The 19,197-nt window shown below is 42.7% G+C and overlaps 1 protein-coding gene across 1 annotated transcript in view; it reads left to right on the top strand.

Annotated features, from left to right (window-relative positions):
• The first annotated feature begins 825 nt into the window (after positions 1-825).
• Positions 826-19,197, top strand: part of NAV2 (neuron navigator 2) — a 771,558-nt gene continuing 753,186 nt past the window's right edge. The window contains exon 1 of the mRNA XM_023191516.1: positions 826-1,129. Coding sequence (XP_023047284.1) covers positions 1,055-1,129 — 75 coding nt within the window. The 5' untranslated portion in view covers positions 826-1,054. The remainder of the gene's footprint in view (positions 1,130-19,197) is intronic.

Below are 19,197 nucleotides of genomic sequence, written 5' to 3'. Positions count from 1 at the left end.
CAGGGAATGCAGCTCCGTAGTCAGTTGCTTTTCGGCCCTGAGACAATCTCAGCTGCTCTTTCTCACCCTCTCTGAGGACCCTGGTGTTTTGCCTGCCATACGCAGCTGTAATTGGGGGAAAAATGTTGATGCTTTGTGCTTCACAGACCATTGCTTCCCTGTCTCTTCATACTTTGGTGCCTTATTCCTCTGATGATGATGATGATGATGATGATGACGATGCCCCCCATGGAAGTTTGAAAGATAACTCATTTCCAGCTCCGGTGTGCTTATTTCCAGAACACAAGAGGTGGGGAGCCTGTGAGGCCCCTGGAGGTTGCTTGTCCTTTAATGTGCTCAGAGGAGCTTAGAAAAAGATCATCGGCTGCTGCTTGGTTCAGGCCTCACTATGTGGCTCCAGATGGTGGGAAAGACTGCTCAAATCTGTACTTTTCTACAAAAGACAAATCTGACTGTTGAATGTTTTCTCCTCAGGTATGGCTCTTACACCATGAAGGAAGACAACAGCCCAGGAGGGGAGCCACCACTGTGATGAACGCTTGCAGGAGCCATGAGGGGCAGCTTTCCGCGCAGTGTTTGCGGTGATTTATGGGAGTCAGGGGCTGCCAGAGAGGGATGTGGATGTTATCAGCTTGGTGGATTAAATGCCCATTTACATTGTTATTGACATATAAATTATCTGTGCCAAGGAGACAGTGAAGGAAAGGGTTTCTGGGGCAGTAATGTGGTATGTGCCTCAGGATATGGACTTGTCTTTGCCCAAATTTGTCCTCTGGGCTCTCATGAAGCAAGTCTCAGACCTAAAGTAAAACCCCAAGACTTAGCTCTCATGATGCCGGCAGCAGTCACCCTCATTGCAAAGGCAGCGGTGCCGAGTGAGGTTCCCGAGTGGATTTTAAGAAGACAGGAAGACCTTTGAAGAGGTGGTGCTAATTTCCTTGGCTGGCGGGAACTCTGTCTGGCGGTTGCATGCATCACTTTTGTGTGGGTTATTTTGTTCCTCTGTGGATTTGGAAGCATCGCTGAAGGAGAGAGAGGATTTTATTTCTGGGAAATGGAATCAGTTTCTGAGTCCAGCCAACAGCAGAAGAGAAAGCCCGTTACCCACGGACTGGAAGATCAAAAGAGGGTAAGTGGCAGAACTTTGTTGGTTGATTGGATTATGGTGCTGGAATTGCTAAGTGTGATTCAAAGAGCATAGGTGGTCATCATTGAGCATGCTTGTCTGTCTTTCCCTCCAGAAGGAGGTAGCATGGTGGCTTGAGATTTGCTATGTCTTGATGCTGGGTGTCTTGACATACTGGTAGGCAAGAAGAAAGATAAAGAAAAGGGAAAAAAATTTAGTCCTGGCAGCCAAAAAGGCAAAGATTTATAACTGGTAACTGAGGAAGTTAACAAAAAATGTTGGTGTTCTCAAAGTCCAATATGAGTTTCTTTGTACTGAAGCCCCCTTCGGGATTCACACACTCTTAGCACCTTTTGGAAATGTTGCTCCTGACAGCGGAGGTTTTGTTTGAATTATTCTCTGTGTGGTTGGCTGGCTCTTGTGTTTATGGATCAAAAACATATTCTACTGCACTCTTTGGCCCTATCCGTGAGAATGTCACAGCCGTTTAAAATGGCCTGTTGAGTGTAGGTCATTTGCTGTCATTGGTCTGAAAGCTGCAGTCACCCAGGACCTGTGTCTACCAGTTAAAGTTCAACTTGTCTTTAAAAGGCAGACGCGTTGGGGAGTAGCATAGAGTGGTTGGTTGTCTAGGAAGAAAGTTGAAGCTGTATCTTCTCACTCTTGGGGCATAGCTAGGACCAGGGGGGGCAAGGGTTAAATACAGCTCTAGCAGAGTCCAAGTTTGTGTTAAACTGAAAATAATTTCTGATATTTCCTTTGAAATGTTGTGGATGATAAAAAAAAAAAAAAAAAGACTTCTGGTGTTCTTTCAGAGTGGTGTGGATATCCTTCTCCTCCTGAGTCTCAAAGATTGACTCTTCTCAGTGTGAAATACACATGGAGATGAAAATTGTCCTTCTGACTCTTCCCTATAATTTTATATGCCTCTGTGTGTGTGTGTGTGTATGTGTCGTGTGTGTGTGTGTGTGTGTGTGTGTATGAAAAAGGATTTTGGATTGCATTTTCTCTGAACTTCCAAGGATAAAAATAAACAGAAATAAACATTTATAAACATAAATATTGACTCCATTCCTAACAAAAAATTCAATTTCCGAAGCTGCCATCACTATAATTCGGGAAGAATGCCCACTATCTTGGGAACCTAGATAAGTGGGATTTGTTTTGTGATGTTTGATTTATTAAGTGTATAACCTACTAGACCTGTCTACTCCTATTTCTACAGAAGCTTTCTGAGAGATTGGAGAAAAATCAATAATAGTTGTGAACAGAACCCAGGATTGACTGCATTTGACTAAGTATTAGCCAAGTTTGATATCCAGACACTTAGCGGAGGAACATTTGGGACCTCTGACACTGTAGACAATTTTAATTGGGCTGGTATAGCAAGATAATATGCAATTATGATGGCTTCTTTTTGGCTAGGTGTAGACGTCTGCATTTCCCATCTGTTCTTGGCTCTGGCTGCGTTGGGTCCACATGTACTATGGAGCCTCTGGAAGTAGAATATAACCCCAAGTGAGGCTCTGTGGCAGCTGGGGTAACATCAATTGGTCATGCTCAGCTGACATTCATTTTAACTTGAACTCTAGCCGTCATGGCGATTATTAAATTTATAATGATATATGTAAGATCCATTTTAATGACTCTCTATGCTTGGGTGAGCTCTCACTTGTGCTGGCAAAATAAGGCTTAATAGAGTATTACATTTCATCTTCTACTGAATTTTCTGGGCTGTGGTTGAAACTTTCCTTAGAAAGAATTAGATTGTTTTTCCTGATAGGCATTGTGATCGAGTTCCACATTGCTCAGAGTACAGTTTCTGGGCTTCTAGAAATACCGCTACTGCAGTAGCTTCTGTTGGCGGCAGCAGCTTCTGTTGGTGTGTGAATGTGTGTGTTTGTGGGTAAACATACACCCCATTTGCGTCAAGTGTGAAGCTAAACAAGCCTCTCAGCGTGCAGCCTGGAATGTCTTGTCCACGAAGCTGAAAGGCGACTCTACAGTGTTTTGGCTCATATACTTCGGGTGAGCTGAAAAATCCTCTTCAGGGGGGATTGGCTGAAAATCCAACAAAGGCACAATCGAGGCATCTGCTGGAGAGCCGGGAAGTCTCCACCAGCATGCTTAAGTTACCACGTATTCATTGGCACCAGATCCCCCTGGCATTTCTGTCTGTGTGTAAGGGGTGTTTAGGGAAAGACAATTGTGGGATAAGTCAAGAGACAAGGCAGAGGGCTAGCTAGATTCAATTTTGCTGTATTTCCCAATGTCCCAAGAAGCAAAAGCCACTTCTCATGCACCTGGTTGTAGCTTGGTGATTGTTTTGGGGTTTCATATGGATGAAATGGCTAGTTTAGGGCCAACTAGGATCTGGCTTTTTGTGGGTACATGCACATACCTTCTGCAGTGAAAAGTGTCATGGACTATAGAACTAGAGACCTGGGTTCAAATACCAGTGGTGCTGTGTGCTAGCTATGCAACCCTGGGAAACCTATGTAACCTCTCTGATTTTTAGAGTCTACATTTTCAGCATAGGACAATGGGGATTTTATTATAGGGATATTATTAAGATTCAATGGAATAAAGCTGGGAAGGACTTTGGCCCTTGGTAAATATTTAAGAAATGTACTACATATCCTTGGTATAGATTGCAATGTGGGCTTTCTTTTTTTCCTTTTGTTCTTAGCAGGCTGCATGTGATTTTGTTTTAAATCTTTAAAAAAATACTCAAGTAATACATACACATCACAAATTTGAACATCGTAGAAGAATATAGAATATAAATTTCTCATTTCTCTAATTCTATCTAGCAGTGACTGCTATTAACAGTTTGGTACATATTATTCTTGACTTTTTTTGGTTTGTGTTTCTTAATAAAATGGATTCATGCTATACATATTTTTAGGAAACTTGCTTTATCATTTAAAATAATGTGGGTGTCTGTCTGAGTCATTACATATACACCCAACTCATGCCTTTTAGTCACTGGATAGAGTTGCACTGTAGAAGTGCCAAAATTTATATCACTAATCCCTTATAGATGTACATTTAGGATGTTTTCAGGTTTTTGGTTTGGGCTCTGTTTTTTGATAGTACATAATTCCAGTATTCATCTACTCAACAAGTATTTATGAAGTGCCTCCTTGTGCCAGGCACCTTTCTAAGAGCTAAATATAAACCAGACATACAAAGCCACTTTTTTCTTGAAACCTATGTTTTAGATCAGTGCTCTCCAACAGAGCTTCGTGCAATGATGGAAATGTTCTATTCGTGCACTGTACAAATCAGTAGCTACTAGCCATATCTGGCTACAGAGCACTTGAAATGGTACTAGTGTGGCCGAAGTTTAAATTTTATTGAGTTATAATTAGTTGAGGCTTCAATAGCTGCATGTGGTTAGTGGCCACTGTGGTAGACAGTGCCTTTCTGAAAAACCAACAACAGGCAAATAACTACACCATCTATTTCCAGACACTGGCCTATGCTCTAAAGAAAATAAATAAGGCAAAGTTGGTGTAGTGAGTGAGAGAGGTATACATTTCATATTTATGATTATTCTTGAATTTCCCTTTTAATGGATGTATAACTTAGAGTCAGTAAAATGTGTGCTTTTAAAGCTTACAAATCAATGAAGATGAATTTTTCTACCTTATACACACCTATGCAGCCATAGATACATAAGATATCAAGATCTAGAACTCTTCTCTTGCCCCAAGAGGATGAGCTTTAGCTGGGTGTAAGGGGATGCCTCCCTGAGGAGGTGTCTTCTGAGCAGGGACCTTAGTGGCTGGCCGTGAGAAGATCAGGAGGCAGCCCTCAGAGGTGAATGTGCCCACTTGTCCCCTGTGCCAGGAGAGGTTATCATTCAGAGCTCTCAAAGCCCCTCCCTATTCCTTTAAAGACTTATCTGGGTTCCATATATAGATGGCAGCTCTCTATGCATCCCTAGCTCTTGTCAGATTCAAATTCTGTGCTAAAGTGAGGAAAAAGCCAGGGAGGCAGGGGGCTTCTGCATAGAGAAATTCAGTGAGGTAAGTATTGTTCAGTGCTCTAAGAACCTACTTAACTAGCATAGATGGGAGAAGTAAAATTTCCCTGACAGACACCTATTGATCAGTCAAGGGAATGACTTTTTGATTGATTTTTCTCTACTCTTCTTTAGAAGTTTGTCCTTCACAGACAGAGGTTTCCCACAGAGGATGAACACTGTAAAATAAGAATTGTTGGTTTTTTTTTTTTTTTTAAAGATGCTTGATGACTGAGTAGTGACAAAGATGGTTCAGTTTGAATATTCTCCTAGCTGTCAGCTTCTCAGCATGAAAGCATCCTGGAGCCAGTTTTTAAAAATGACTTTGGAGAGTGTGAACTCAGGCTTGGTGTAATTAAAATTTCCAGGGTTGGCTGAACTGCTCTGGATCTGCCAAATCCCGCCCTTCAAAGGGCAATATATTATCATATTTGCCCCATCAGCCTCTTGTCTTCATTTTTGTTAATGGCATTCCCAACCTCCTTGTCATTTGGGTTTGCAACTCAGAATTGTTTGACCTTCTTCCACCTCACAGGCCCACCACCTTTTCATTCAGTCATCAGCCCTACTTGTTTCTGTGCCACACATATCTGGTGCCTGTCTGTGCTTATTTTAGTTTCACTGCTACCACCATAGTTTCAGGTCTGGGAATTCTTGCCCAGGTAGTGGTATAGCCTTCTGGCTGGCTTTCTTGTTTCCATTTCTTCTTCTTAAGTTTATTCTCCATTCCTGGCTAGACTACTTGTTCCAGAGTCCAGCTATTGTCATCCTACTCAGTGGTTTCCGACTGTGTCTTCCTTCAGAAGAAGCCATCCTCTCTAGTCCTTGGCATTTACATTGTCACTGACTTCTAGGGTATAATGGATGAAAGCTAGAATCTCACTGGAGTCTCATTGACCTCAGTGTTAAACCTGGAGGCATTCTATACACTCCTGGAGCTGTTTCCCCAGTGGTATTTACATGTACGTAGGTTACAAGATGCTCAGCACTGTGCCTGGCACATAAGTATTCAGTAAGTGGGGATTACTGTGATTACTATATTCTCCGATTCTCTTATGCAAAACTTCTCTTCTTGTAAAGCTCTGATGGCTCTTTCCTGAACAGACCTTACATTTCCCCCTAGTTCTGAGTCTTTTTTATGTGTCATGCCCACCCACCCAGAAGGCCCTCACTCCCAGACTCCTCATTTATCCTCCATGTAGAATGGATCCTCCTCCTAGTTCTATACCTTGCTTAAGTGCAGCCTGGGTAGGAGTTCACCACATTCTCCTTATGGACCAGACATTTTCCCACATGTCACATCTCTGAACCAGATGATTGGCTCCTTGAGGAGGTCTTGTCCATTTTTTCATCCCTAGCATGCAATAGGCTCCCAGTAAATATTGGTTGAATGAATCAATGTTGCTTATAGGATTGATATTCCTCTTTCCCTGTGGTCATGAGGTGAATCTGATCCTCTTAGATTTAATATGTTGTCTACTCATAGAGAGAGGAGGGAGAAATAAGATTTGAGGGGACATTCAGGAGTTCTCTTCAGTCATCAAAACATTCAATGAAGGAAGTCTAGACTGGGTCTGGTGAGTAGAAAAAGGCATATTGAAGTCACAGTTTGAAGGAAGAAGCAAGAAGATTTGCATTAGTGACTAGACATAGCAGGTGGAGGCGGATGAATCTCAGATGTTGCCAATCTTCAATGCATTGGTGGCTGACGGGGACTGGCAGCCCTCTGGATGGAGCAACTTGAAGTAATGACACCTTCTAATGCTTCTTATGCTGGAAGTGCCTTTGCACTTGGTTTGTGCCAGTGGAAACAGGGCAATTGTTATTCCTTTTAGATGTAGAAGGAAAACAAGTGCTTTAAAGTAATTTTCCCAAGTACAAGTGGTTAGATTTAGTGAGGTTTTTGGAAAGGATTTAAAAAATTAGATCAATGGTGTAAAGACAGGGAAAGTAACTAACTTATATTGAGCAATCCCTGTGTGCCAGGGGTGAACTAGCACTCCTTTTACTTTACCTCATTTAGATACCCCAAACCCATGATGCAGGTACTATTAACCTGTTTTACAGATGTAAAATCTGTGATTCAGGGACTTCTCCAGGGTTCCACAACTTATGTTGTCTGCTAGACTCCAGGACCCCACTGAAATTTTACCTTGCCAATAATTAAAAATTATTTTCCCAACTTCTTTGCATCCATGCCTAAGTATGTACACACACACACACACAGACACACACACACACACACACACACACACACTCCCACTCTCAATGTGGCTGTTATTAGGATTGCTTTCCAGGGAATAAAATGGCCTTCTTCAATCAGTAGTGGAATTTCTAGCCTCACTGCTACCGCCCTAGTTTAAGGTCCAGGAATTATTGCCTGGATGGTGGCGTAGCTTCCTGGCTGGCTCCCTTGTTTCCATTTCTCTTTCTTCAGTCCTGCATGGTACCTGTATAACATCTTACAGATGTTTTGTTTACCCGGGAACAATGCCCATGTCATTCAGCAAGTCAGGGCTGCATGCCACCACCCTCCCCAAGGTCAATCCCAGGCCAGTAGTGAGGCTGAGCTGCTTTAGAGGGATTTTCCTTGGCCATAGTGATATGAGCTCTGGAGTGCTGAAGGTGTGGTTAGGGGTCTGGATTAATGGATACTCACATGTTATGTGAGGATGAGGCTTTAGCCCCAGCTCCCCAGATGAACTGAAATACTTGTTTCCTGGCCTGGGTCAGTGTTTGCTGCTGCTCCTTTGGAGCTGGAGGTAGCAGCAGTTACAACTGATCTGCCTTCTGAGAGGTCGCTGCCTGTAGGGCCCACCTGTCTTCCTGGCATGAACGAAGGGAGTGTTAAGCAGGAGCTCAGATGGACAGGGAGGACCTACCACAGCACATTTCACACATCACTGAAGAAGAATGGAGAGAGACTGTAGCCAGATGCGACTCCATTCAGTAAGCTTTGAGACCTGACCCAGGGATAGGGTCAGGGGAGAGGATGGCAAAGGGGTCAGACCAATTCCCTGCCTTCATCTCAATGAAGAGAATGTGAGATAACACGATTAGTCTTCATTCATTCATTTATTCATTCATCCTACTTTATTTATTGAGTACCTACTGTGTGCCAGCCAGCCACAGCATGAGGCACTGGGATCATGATGATGAGCTTAGATATTGTCTCCTGTGTCTGGGCACTTCCAGTGTCTTGGAGGAGGCAATTCAATCAGCAGCGACTGTGATACTAGGTAAGCATCTTTCTGCTTTGGAGAGGTCAGAGAGGGCTTCTCTGGAGGAGGGGGAACTTGAGCTCTGCCTATAAGGGGCCAAGTGAAAGGCACACTGAAGAGAGGACTAAATAAGCAGCTCATAGGGGAACCATGTGGCCTTTTGGGGGGCTGCAGCTGGGATGGATGCTGGCTGTTATGTACCGACTTGTGTTTCCCACAAATTCATGAAACCTTAACCCTCACTGTGGCTGTATTAGGGTTGTTTTCCAGGGAATAAAATGGCTTTCTTCAATCAGCAGAAATGAATGCTGATATTTTTTATTTTGGCTTAATTTTCAACAGTGAAGAAAATTTGACATTTTTCTGGATTTGATTTTAATGATGCTGGAAAAGTTGGGTTATTTTTGGTCCTTAAAGCTGCTAGAAGTTGAGTAATGATCCAGGCACCCTCATAGGTGGCCATTCTCCATTTATTTGATAGATTCGTGTAAATTGCACAAAGATAGCTTTGGACATAAGTAAACTGAACATAAGTAAACTGAATTTACTTTGGCTTTGCAGCTCTATCCCAAACTGGCTTCCAGAAACCAAACCACTGAGTCCTCAGCACAAAAGAAGGATGAAATTTAATGCTAAGTGGTACGACGTGCCAACTCTCCCACTGGCATCCTGCGTAGAGATCCAGGATTGGCACATTTGTTAAAGCCCTTTTACTTACCTGATCTCTTTAGACTTAATTTTGTCCTATTGGTCTGTACTATGTCATTATGTATTCCTTTCTTAAACTATCTGAAGTATGGTTTTAAACTGGAGGGAGAAAGAGCGGCAATAGCACCTAGGTTGTCTGGTATTTTTTAATCACATAACTTTGACACTTTATTATGTGGGATAATTTGTTTAACCTTTCTAGCCTCTCCATTTTCATTATGAAAATTGGGATGCTAATAATAAAACCTTTGGTGAGGATTATGAGATATAATTCACTTGACGATTTAACACAGTACTTAGCACATAAGCATTAAATGATATCTATTATAATTCTTATCATATGTTTCCCTTGCATTATTTTGCAAAAATCTCTGTAAGGGGCCTATTTATGGAGTAAAATGGGGATAGGGGATGGGTGGCTGCTGCTACTGCATTTGAGTTTCCTTTTGGTTAACTGAAGGTCACATAAAATTCCTTCTGGTTTAAACTTGTGTTATGCACATTTTTCTAAAGGAAAGTGTACTTTTCTGTTTTAGTAGTACAGTCAGTGGAGACAACAAAATCTTTCTTTATGTAGCAATCCTGTAATAACTACTTCGACTTCCTCTTTCTACACATTAAATTACAATGCACAGGACCCTGGCATGTAGGGATTAGGTTAAACCTTTTTATGTGTGTCTAAGACACCCCTTACAAGTCACATTTTTACTTGAAAAATTTTTTGAATTTCATTTGATACACTCTGTGGCATCCCCTATAACCTCAGCACCAGGAAAAAAAACCTGGTTACCTAGAGGTAGGTTACAATTAATCAAGGTTTTCCAAAACCCATCCTAGGTTAGTTTGCTCCTAAAGCTTAGATCAGATTCTTCCATGCCTGGGGTTTGAATCACAATAATGACATCTCTAACTCCCATCCTTAGGGCATTAATTTTTAATCTTCTTTCTCGTTGGGATAATTAGAAACAGAGGGATGTGGGGGCTGGGAAGAGAAATGAGAGGAGATGCGGATGGCAGAGCAGGAATAGATGTTTTTACAACGCAGCTTCTTCCAAAGATGAGGAACAACACTGCAGCCTTGCATCTACATTCTGAGTTCATTTGCAGGGAGGAAGCAGAGGCAAAGATGGGACTGGGACAGGTGGCTGAAGAAGCCAAGTCAGGGTGATTCCTGATATAGGAACTGGAGGTCATTTGGGGAATGAGCCAGAGCTGTGTAACTGCATATGTTAGAGAGGAAAGTTAAGAACTGGGCTTGGGTATACAGGGGATTTCTTCCTTAAGCTGAGTAAGTAAAGATAAAGTTACCCAAAGCTGTGTCCATTTCCAGCATCTACGCTCCCATGAATCTCTGGGGTCACAGTGAGACTTGAGGGATGGGAATCAGCATCTTGGTTACAAATAGCAAGATCCTATGTCCTTCATCTCTTGTGAAGCCACCATAGAGGTACCAATCTGCATCCCTGGGAACACTGTGCCTTTATGTTCAGAATCCAGGTTTTTGTCTGCTTCTTAGGTAAGGTTCTTTCAGACCCCCTCTTCCCATCTCTTACACGGAGGTGTGTGATTCTAAATTTCAGTTAAAATATTTCTCTTTGTTTCCACTGTTATAATTTAAAAATGCAATAAGTGAAAATCCTTTAGATATGAGAAAATCATCATGAGAAGCTAAAAACTAGGACAAAGAATTGTTCTTAGATACTCTTTGCATCTCACGTGTATAAGTCTGTATTTGATTGTTTGCTAAAGTCTCTCTTTTTTACTAGCCATTCAGTTTCATGTTTGTTTCTGTATTCAGAGCACATATTACAGTGTTCGGCACACAGTAGATGATCAGGAAATACTTGTTGAATGAATGAGTTGTCACTTGGAATGAGTTGTCATTTGGAATGTTGACTCATTCCAAATGAGAGGGTAAAAGGGAGAGTTAGGACTCTCCTTTGACCCTCTGAGTTAGATTCTTTGTGGTAGTAGTTTCTTAGAAGGGAGATTGTCTTTGATTTGGGATGGGAGAAATGGTGTCTGGCAGCACTGCTTAGAGGTAAAAGTTCTGCATTTGTGAGTCTTTTTGTGTGTGGAGATTCATAACTGTGAAGACCCAGTTTTATTATCGTGAATCTATTATCCCTGTCACCCCCACTGTAGAGACATGCCTTTTCCCTTTGAATTTCCATGGGTCCATGGTGACAGGTGACCTGGAAGGTCATTTCATTGATGTCTGTGTCGGCTGATCATTTAGAGGTAAGATAAGAGGCAAGAACTGTGGCTCAGATGTACCCAAAAGGGGATGTACTGAATAAATCAGTGCAAAATATGCCCTTACATGTTGCAGCACAATGGGGCAAATTGTGAGAGCAAGTAATGAGGAGTCTCCATTTCTGAGGGCAGAGTCAGTGTTCTGTTGAAGCCCATGGAATGTTCTGAAATAGAAACAAATGATGTCACCAGTGATTTAGAAATGCTTACCCAGAAGAGAAGGTGGAATGGTGTTATTCTTTCCAAAAAATAGAATGACATTCAAGAGAAACAGCTTTGAGCAAACAGATGCTAATTAAGGTTGTTCCTTTGAGTGTCAGCCAGGCTTCAGGAAATCAGGGGCTCAAGATGCCGCCATGGGTGCCTCTTTGGCTGTCAAGTCACTTCTCTGCCTGTCTTGGTTCAGCAGGTCCTTTCTCTGCTTCCCAGTACTCTTCATCCACTGCTTCTCATGGTTTCTTTCTCTTCCCTCTTCCCTTCAAGGCTGATCATCATTGCCCCCACCCACCATCACTACTCATCTCTTTCAATATCATTGTCTACTGAGAACTTCCCACTGGGTTTCTTAGTTCAGAGTTATGAGCTGATCTGATTGGCTTATTCCATCTTGTTGTGCCTAGAAATTGACAAAGACTCTTTCCTTGACTAAACTTCATTTAGGCTTTTCTGAGCTGTCTCTTCAGCCGAATCTCAGCCTTGGCCCCCATCCTGTCTTTGGCCTGCCAGCCTGGTCTTAGCAAGAACTGTGCTAAGTCAATTATTAGCACAATCTTCCCACCCTTGAGACCTGATCAAGTTCCTCATTCCCTACCTTTGATGTATGTGTCCTGGACCTATCTGTAGCAAGCATACTGTTAGGTCAGTTTAGCAAGAAGCCCCCTATCCTTGACATGTCCTTTTGGTAATTTCCCACCCACTGATCCCCTATCACTCTGCCCATAGGCTATAAATCCTCAGCTGTCTTTGTTATATTTGGAGTTGAGCTCAATCTCTCTCCCCTATTGAAATTTTTGCTTTTATTGCAATAGTCTTACATAAAGTCTCTTCGACTATTTTAACAAGTGTCAGAAATAAATATTTATTTAAACAAAGCAAGTCCATAGAGATAGATCAGCCACCCAAGTTCTTTGTCTGTCCCTGGGCCAGTCAATTATCGCTGGGATAGGGACAGGGTCACATGGTATACAGCCTAACCTTTGAGGGTGGATCACTCCAGAAGGAGGTATGAGTGGACAGGCAGTGATTGATATCTCTAATCTATTGGGCAAAATCTGGTAGAAAGGGGAGAAAGAAGAAGGCTGGAGAACAGGAGGCACTCTGTGAGGTGGATGGTCAGGGGAGTGATGGAATCATCTGTTGAATGTTTGTCTTTCCCACTGAACTGCCCCATCCTCACAAAGCTCAGTCCAATGGAGCAAACAAGCATCAAGTGGATACTTAAATAAATGTCTACTTAGGTCCCACAAACTGGCAGATGGAATGTACCAGAGAAGACGGAATTCTTGACAATGGAAAACAGGAAGCATAATGATGAGGTGGAAAAAACTGTGACAACTGGAATGATCTGAGTTTCAGTCCTGGCCTCGGAAAGTCCTGGCTTGTTAATCTTGGGAAAATTTCGTAACCTCGCTAAACTGGTTTAGATACTATAAAATGAGGATGGCAGTAGTTTCTACCTTGTAGGGTTATATTAGGTTAGATAACATGAGTAAAGTACTTAGCACAGAACCTGGTGTATTTTGTTGGTGCTGACTAAAAGTGAGCTCTTTTTTATGTCTCAGCTTCTGCTAAGCCTTTTGTTATTGAGGTTTTAGTGGGTCTACTTTGGGACTACAATTTCTTGTCCATAGAAATCTGAGAAAAAGTCACACTTTACAGTGGACTTGGGTTCCAATCCCAGCATGTCACCTCTGAGTGACAGGCGTGACTGGGTGTCACATCTTATCCTTGGGTCTCAGTTTGCTCCTGGACTGGTGTGAGATTCATTGACTTCTTGGTCTATCTAGCCTTTTGTGGGCATTTGGTATCTAGCTTGCTTTTGGGGATGGGGGGATCCTTCTGCATGGAAGGTAGGCTAAAGGTCCTGGCTCTAAAGTGTCTTCCTCCCTGGATGCCATCCATAGTCCTGAGGTCATTACATGAAGCCCAGGGAGCCAGCTTCCTCTGCCATCTGAGACCAAGGCAGCTTGAAAACATGAGTGTGGGATGTGTGAACTCTGTTTTGTTGTGGCCATCAATCACTGGCAGGGCCTGCCATAGGACAGCAAAGAGAGAAACATCAAATAAGCAGTTTGCATTTGTAGAACAACATGAAGCCCTTTGCCTATGGTAATTGAAAAAAAAATCTAATTCCTGCTTGTGTCCCTGGAGTATCTTCCCATTTGGATTCCTACAGAGTCTCCAAATCTTGTCAACACAATTGAGGTGGTGGAAGGAATTCGCCTGCTGGAGCTGGGTTAAGAGGAGAATCCCTAGGCTCCCATAATGATGCCCAAGTATCATGGATTTCAGCTAGATTAGGGGGATAAGGTAGAGGGGATGGAGAGGAGGTGAGTGAGGACAGTGGCTCTGGATGGGGAGGGGGATGAGTTGGAGAGGGAGATGGATTAGCAATTGGTAAGGCCCTATGATGCAGGTGCAGGAATACACTGTCACTTTAACCTCACTTGAATAGCACACACAAGAGAGTGCTATTGTTCCCACTTTACAGATAGGAAAGTAAAGACTCAGAGAAGTTAGGTAACTTTCTCATGAGTCCAGCAGCTAGAAGTAGTAGACCAGGTCTTGAAGCCAGTTCTGTGTGACTCCAAAGCCTGTGCCATTTTCCATCACACACCATTATTAGACATTAACATTCCACTGATCTAATTTCTACCATATTATTACCACCTTATGTGTTTTTAAACCGACTAATTTTTTTTTTTTTTAAATTGAGCTTTGTCACAAGGATAACATCAATGAGACCTTGGGTTTTGATGAGCTACTTACTTTTCTAATACCCATTGAAATAAAACCGTGATCATTAGATTTTTTTTGAGACGGAGTCTCGCTCTGTTGCCCAGGCTGGGGTGCAGTGGCCGGATCTCAGCTCACTGCAAGCTCCGCCTCCTGGGTTCCCGCCATTCTCCTGCCTCAGCCTCCCAAGTAGCTGGGACTACTGGCCCCCGCCACCTCGCCCGGCTAGTTTTTTTGTATTTTTTAGTAGAGACAGGGTTTCACCGTGTTAGCCAGGATGGTCTCGATCTCCTGACCTCGTGATCCGCCCATCTCGGCCTCCCAAAGTGCTGGGATTACAGGCTTGAGCCACCGCGCCCGGCCATTAGAATTTTTAAAAGTTCATCAATGTACCACCTAAAATAATGTTGTATACCACCAGGAGTACACAGACCTGTTTGGAAAGCAAGCACTGCTCTGTAGCATAAATAATAATATAATAGCAATAGATAACATCTGTAATTATTGGGGACTTGCCATCTGCCATTGTCATAGTGAGAAGAACGCAGGTTCTGTAGTTACCTGGTTTTGCAATTGAAATCTACCATTTCTTGGACATGTGACTCTGAAAAACTTAGTTGTCTTCTCTGTGCCTCAGTTTCTTCATCTATAACCGAGGATAATAATAGTATTATTATCATTTAGAGCCATTTTGAGAATTAAACATGTTAATAACATTTAGAAACATGCCTGGCACCTACTGAGTCAGTATTAGTTGTTATTTGTTTATCAGTTAATTCATTTGATCATCCAGTCATTCAACAATTAGTTACTGTTTGAACGTGTTTTGTATATCAGACACTGTTCTATTATATTTACAACAATCTGATGATGAAGCGTTTTTTAAATTGTACTTTAAATTCTGGGGTACATGTGCAGAATGTGCAGTTTTGTTACACATGCCATGGTGGTTTGCTGGTCCCATCAACCTGTCACCTACATTAGGTATTTCTCCTAATGTTCTTCCTCCCCTAGCCTCCCACCCCCCAACAGGCCCTGGTGTGTGATGTTCCCCTCCCTCTGTCCATGTGTTCTTATTGTTCAACTCCCACTGTGAGTGAGAACATGTGGTGTTTGGTTTTATGTTCCTGTGTGAGTTTGCTGAGAATATGGTTTCCAGCTTCATCCACGTCCCTGCAAAGGAGATGAACTCATCCATTTTTATGGCTGCATAGTATTCCATGGTGTACATGTGCCACATTTTCTTTATCCAGTTTATTATTGATAAACATTTGGGTTGGTTCTGAAGGTATTATTATCATCATCATCCTCATTTTACAGGTGAGAAAACTTAGGTTGAATAATTTTCCCTGATGTCCCCCAGCTAATTCATGATGAAACTGAAATTCAAACCCAGGTATGTCTGAAGCTCTTGTAGTTCATTTCTGTCCACGGAATACTTCTGATACCAAATGTGGGTTGTTCTTTTCCTACACCAATCAATTCTCTGACTGCATGTCCTACAATTTAATTCAATTCTGACACTATCTGGCTGGAATTAGCATCAGAGCCCACAGGTTAAGGGCTCAGTCCCACAAGACTGCCTCAACTTCAGATGCCAATTGCACATCCAGGCCACCTGTACCTCTCACTGACTAGCTATAAATCAGAAAGTTCCCAAGACCTTCTTTTCAGGTTTGATGATTTGCTAGAATAGCTCACGGAACTCAGGAAAACAGTTTGTTTATTATTACCGGTTTATAAAGGATATAACTTGGAAAATGGCAAATGAAAGAGATGCATAGGGCAAGGTGTGTGGGAAGGGGCATTGAGCTTCCAGGCCTCTCCAGGGGCTCCACTCTCCCAGCACTTCCCTGTGTTCTTCAACATGGAAGCTCTCTGAATCCCATGATTATGGATTTTTATGGAAGTTTCACAAAACAGGCATGATTAAGTCAATCTCCAGCCCCTCTCCCCCTCCCCAGAGGGTGGGGCTGAAAGTTCTAACCCTAATCACATAGTTGATTCCTCTGGCAGCAGCCCCCATCCTGAACCTTTCCAGAAGTCCACCAAGGAGTCACCTCCTTAACATAAACTCAGGTATGCTTGAAAAGTGCTTGTTGTGAATAACAAAAGGTGCTCCTTTCACTCCTATCACTCAGGAAATTCCAAGGGTTTCAGAAGCTGTGTGCCAGGAATCAGTGATGAGGACTACATATATATTTCTTATTATATTGCAGTATCACAGAAGCCGTAGCTGGTTCTCTTATCTGCTCTGCCATTGCTACCACCCCAGGAAAGGAAGCTCTCCTTCCTGACAGAGGGATGCTTGCTTATGTATTTCCCAGATATGTGGCCAGGCTTCCTCTTGAACCAGCTGATCCTTGCCTGGTGTTCTGAAAGCAGCCAGTGTTACCCCATCTGTCTCTGTCTTCCAATTTTGATCCTAGTCATATGGGAATGGGTCTTCAGCTCCTGCTATGCTGTTCTGGCATGTTTGTGTCCGCTGAATTGTCTACCCAGAGCCCCTGCAATGTCTGCTTAGAGCCCTTGAACACAGTGGGTCATCACTATTGGAGTACGGGACTGCATGAGGGATGCAGGGACCCGAAGCAGACAGATGCCACAGTAACAGTACAACACCCACATTCACACATGAACATCTAGTTCTGCAAATCTAAGGAGTTAAGGGTCTGTTTTCCACTGTGTAAAATAGGTATTTGCTTTACAGAAGATGTCATCATGGAATTCTTTTAGTTAGAGAACTTTACAAAAAACTGTCACCTCCTGTTATTTTTCACAGATTTGTTTACTATGTAAAGCTAGGTTTACCCATACAATATTTCGGTATTTGTTTGTTCACCTTCTATAGGAAGATTTCTGGGAAAACTTTTATTAACCTGAGCTTTCTTTTGAGGGCAAGAAATTCACCTCCCCGTTTTGGAAAGAATGAGCGAGAAATGATCCCACCTGAGGTTCTTTCCCAGGTATGCTTAGGGTCCAAGTTTCACAGATATAGATGATAGAGTCCAGAGAAGACAATAGCTTGTGTTTGGGCAACTCTCAGTAAGACTGGCTGTCCTAGTGGAAACAGACATGAAATCTGTTCACTTTCACCTCATTCTTTCCAGTTTTCTCCAACCATCTACCCTAAGTCACTATTCAAGGTTCATCTCACATTTCTATCCACTTGAAACCTTCTCCATCACTTTCCCCTTATTCTTTCTTCTCTCACTCCTTTCAGCTCTCTCCCTGTGTTCCTACCTGGTAAATCATTTCACTGAATCACCTGTGGCTTAAGAGCATGCACTGTGGTCAAAATGATGGAAGTCTTGGTTCAGTGGCCTTCCGAAAGTCACTTCACCTCGGTGTGCCTCAGCTTCCTTCTTTGTTAAATGGGGAAATCAACAGCTGTTATAACCTGGGCTTAGTATGAGGATCAAATGAGAAAATACAAGCACTTAGCAAGTATCCATTAGACAGTAAATATTCAGTAAATGCTGACCAGAAGCAGTGATAGTGGTAATTACAATAATTTTGTTCCCTATTAGACTCTAAGATGCTAGAGGGCAGAGATTGAATCTCAGATTTGTTTTCTACCCTTTAGAGTCATAGCATAAATACTCAGTGTATTTAAAGAGGCTTTATATTTTATGTTTTCCCTTCTGTCTGCTTTATTAGAATTGGATTTAAATACACTTAGTGTTTTGCTGATACTTAGACCCATTTTATAGAGTGCATACGTCAGTGATTAAATAGTTTGTTTATAAGTGTTTATCTTCCTAGAGCAATAAGCATCCAGACAAACACTTGTGCTTTTAAAACTCCTGCTCTTGGCCAATTCGCTGAATGAGTGAAAGCCCAAAGGGAGAGCCACCTTTGCTCTTTTAGTAAGAAGTGAAAGCAGGCCTGATTTTTGAAGGAGCCAGAGAAGAAGAATTAGAAACAGCTCTGAGAATGGGGAATTCTTGTGGGAGATGTCAGTAACCCAAATTATCTCTCATTTCAGCAGCCACTAAGAAAAGCCCCACCTGGCCCCTTCCCCTGGAGGGGTGACCTCTCCCCTGAGCCAGCATGATGGGCCCAGCTGGAGTAAGGAGTGAGCAGTCATTAGGGGTCAGGTTACCAGTAAGCATGATGTCAGGGTGGGTCCTGGCTCCTAAGAGCCCCATGCTAGCCAGAGAGAAGAAGCAGTGGCTGTACCCAAAGACTGTGCCCCTCTGAGGAGCTCTGCTAGGCCTGGAGTTCTGGATGGATGGCCGGAGGGTGTATCCATCCTCAACTTTGGAAGGGCCAGGGCTGCTCTTCCTGCTTCCTGCTTGCTTCTTCTAGCTGGGTTGTCTTTCTGTAGCTTTCCTTGGGATGCCAGTTTGCAGAGGAGGGGTACCAGGAGCCCCTGGGTGAGCAAGAATGTGGGTGGATGAGTTGAAGGAAGGCTTCAGATCCTTAGGATGGATCTGCCAGAGCTGTCAGTGCTGGATCAGAGGCAGAGAGTGATTCTGGGAAGAGCTGGGTCTGGAATTAAACAGACCCCAGAAGAAATCCTGGATCCAAATCTTACAGTGGAACCACATGCAAATCACCTCTCCCTGAGCCTCAGTTTCCTAATCTGTAAAATGAGGAAAATAGCACTTTTCAGGGATTATTTTTTTCTGTTTAGGAGAGAGCACCAAGGCTGTCTGAGAGACCCTGAGAGAACACTGAGAATGTGCATAGTGAGAGCTGGACACATGGCAGCCACTTGCTGTCCCTTCCCTATCCTCCTACTCCCAAGTATTAAATAGACAACTAGCTAGAGTATACTAGCTGCAGTTTAGGAGCTGCTAGGATGTTCTAATAATGTGTCAGCTCTTCATTTTTTGTTTAGTGACTGTTGAGAGCAGTTTTTCTGAAGTCTGAAGAATTATCTTTGGTATTTGGGT

The sequence above is a fragment of the Piliocolobus tephrosceles genome, chromosome 13, assembly GCF_002776525.5.
Source record: "Piliocolobus tephrosceles isolate RC106 chromosome 13, ASM277652v3, whole genome shotgun sequence".
Taxonomy (NCBI): domain Eukaryota; kingdom Metazoa; phylum Chordata; class Mammalia; order Primates; family Cercopithecidae; genus Piliocolobus; species Piliocolobus tephrosceles.
The sequence above is the reverse complement of the archived record's forward strand: the minus strand, read 5'-3'. Positions and strand labels throughout refer to the sequence as shown.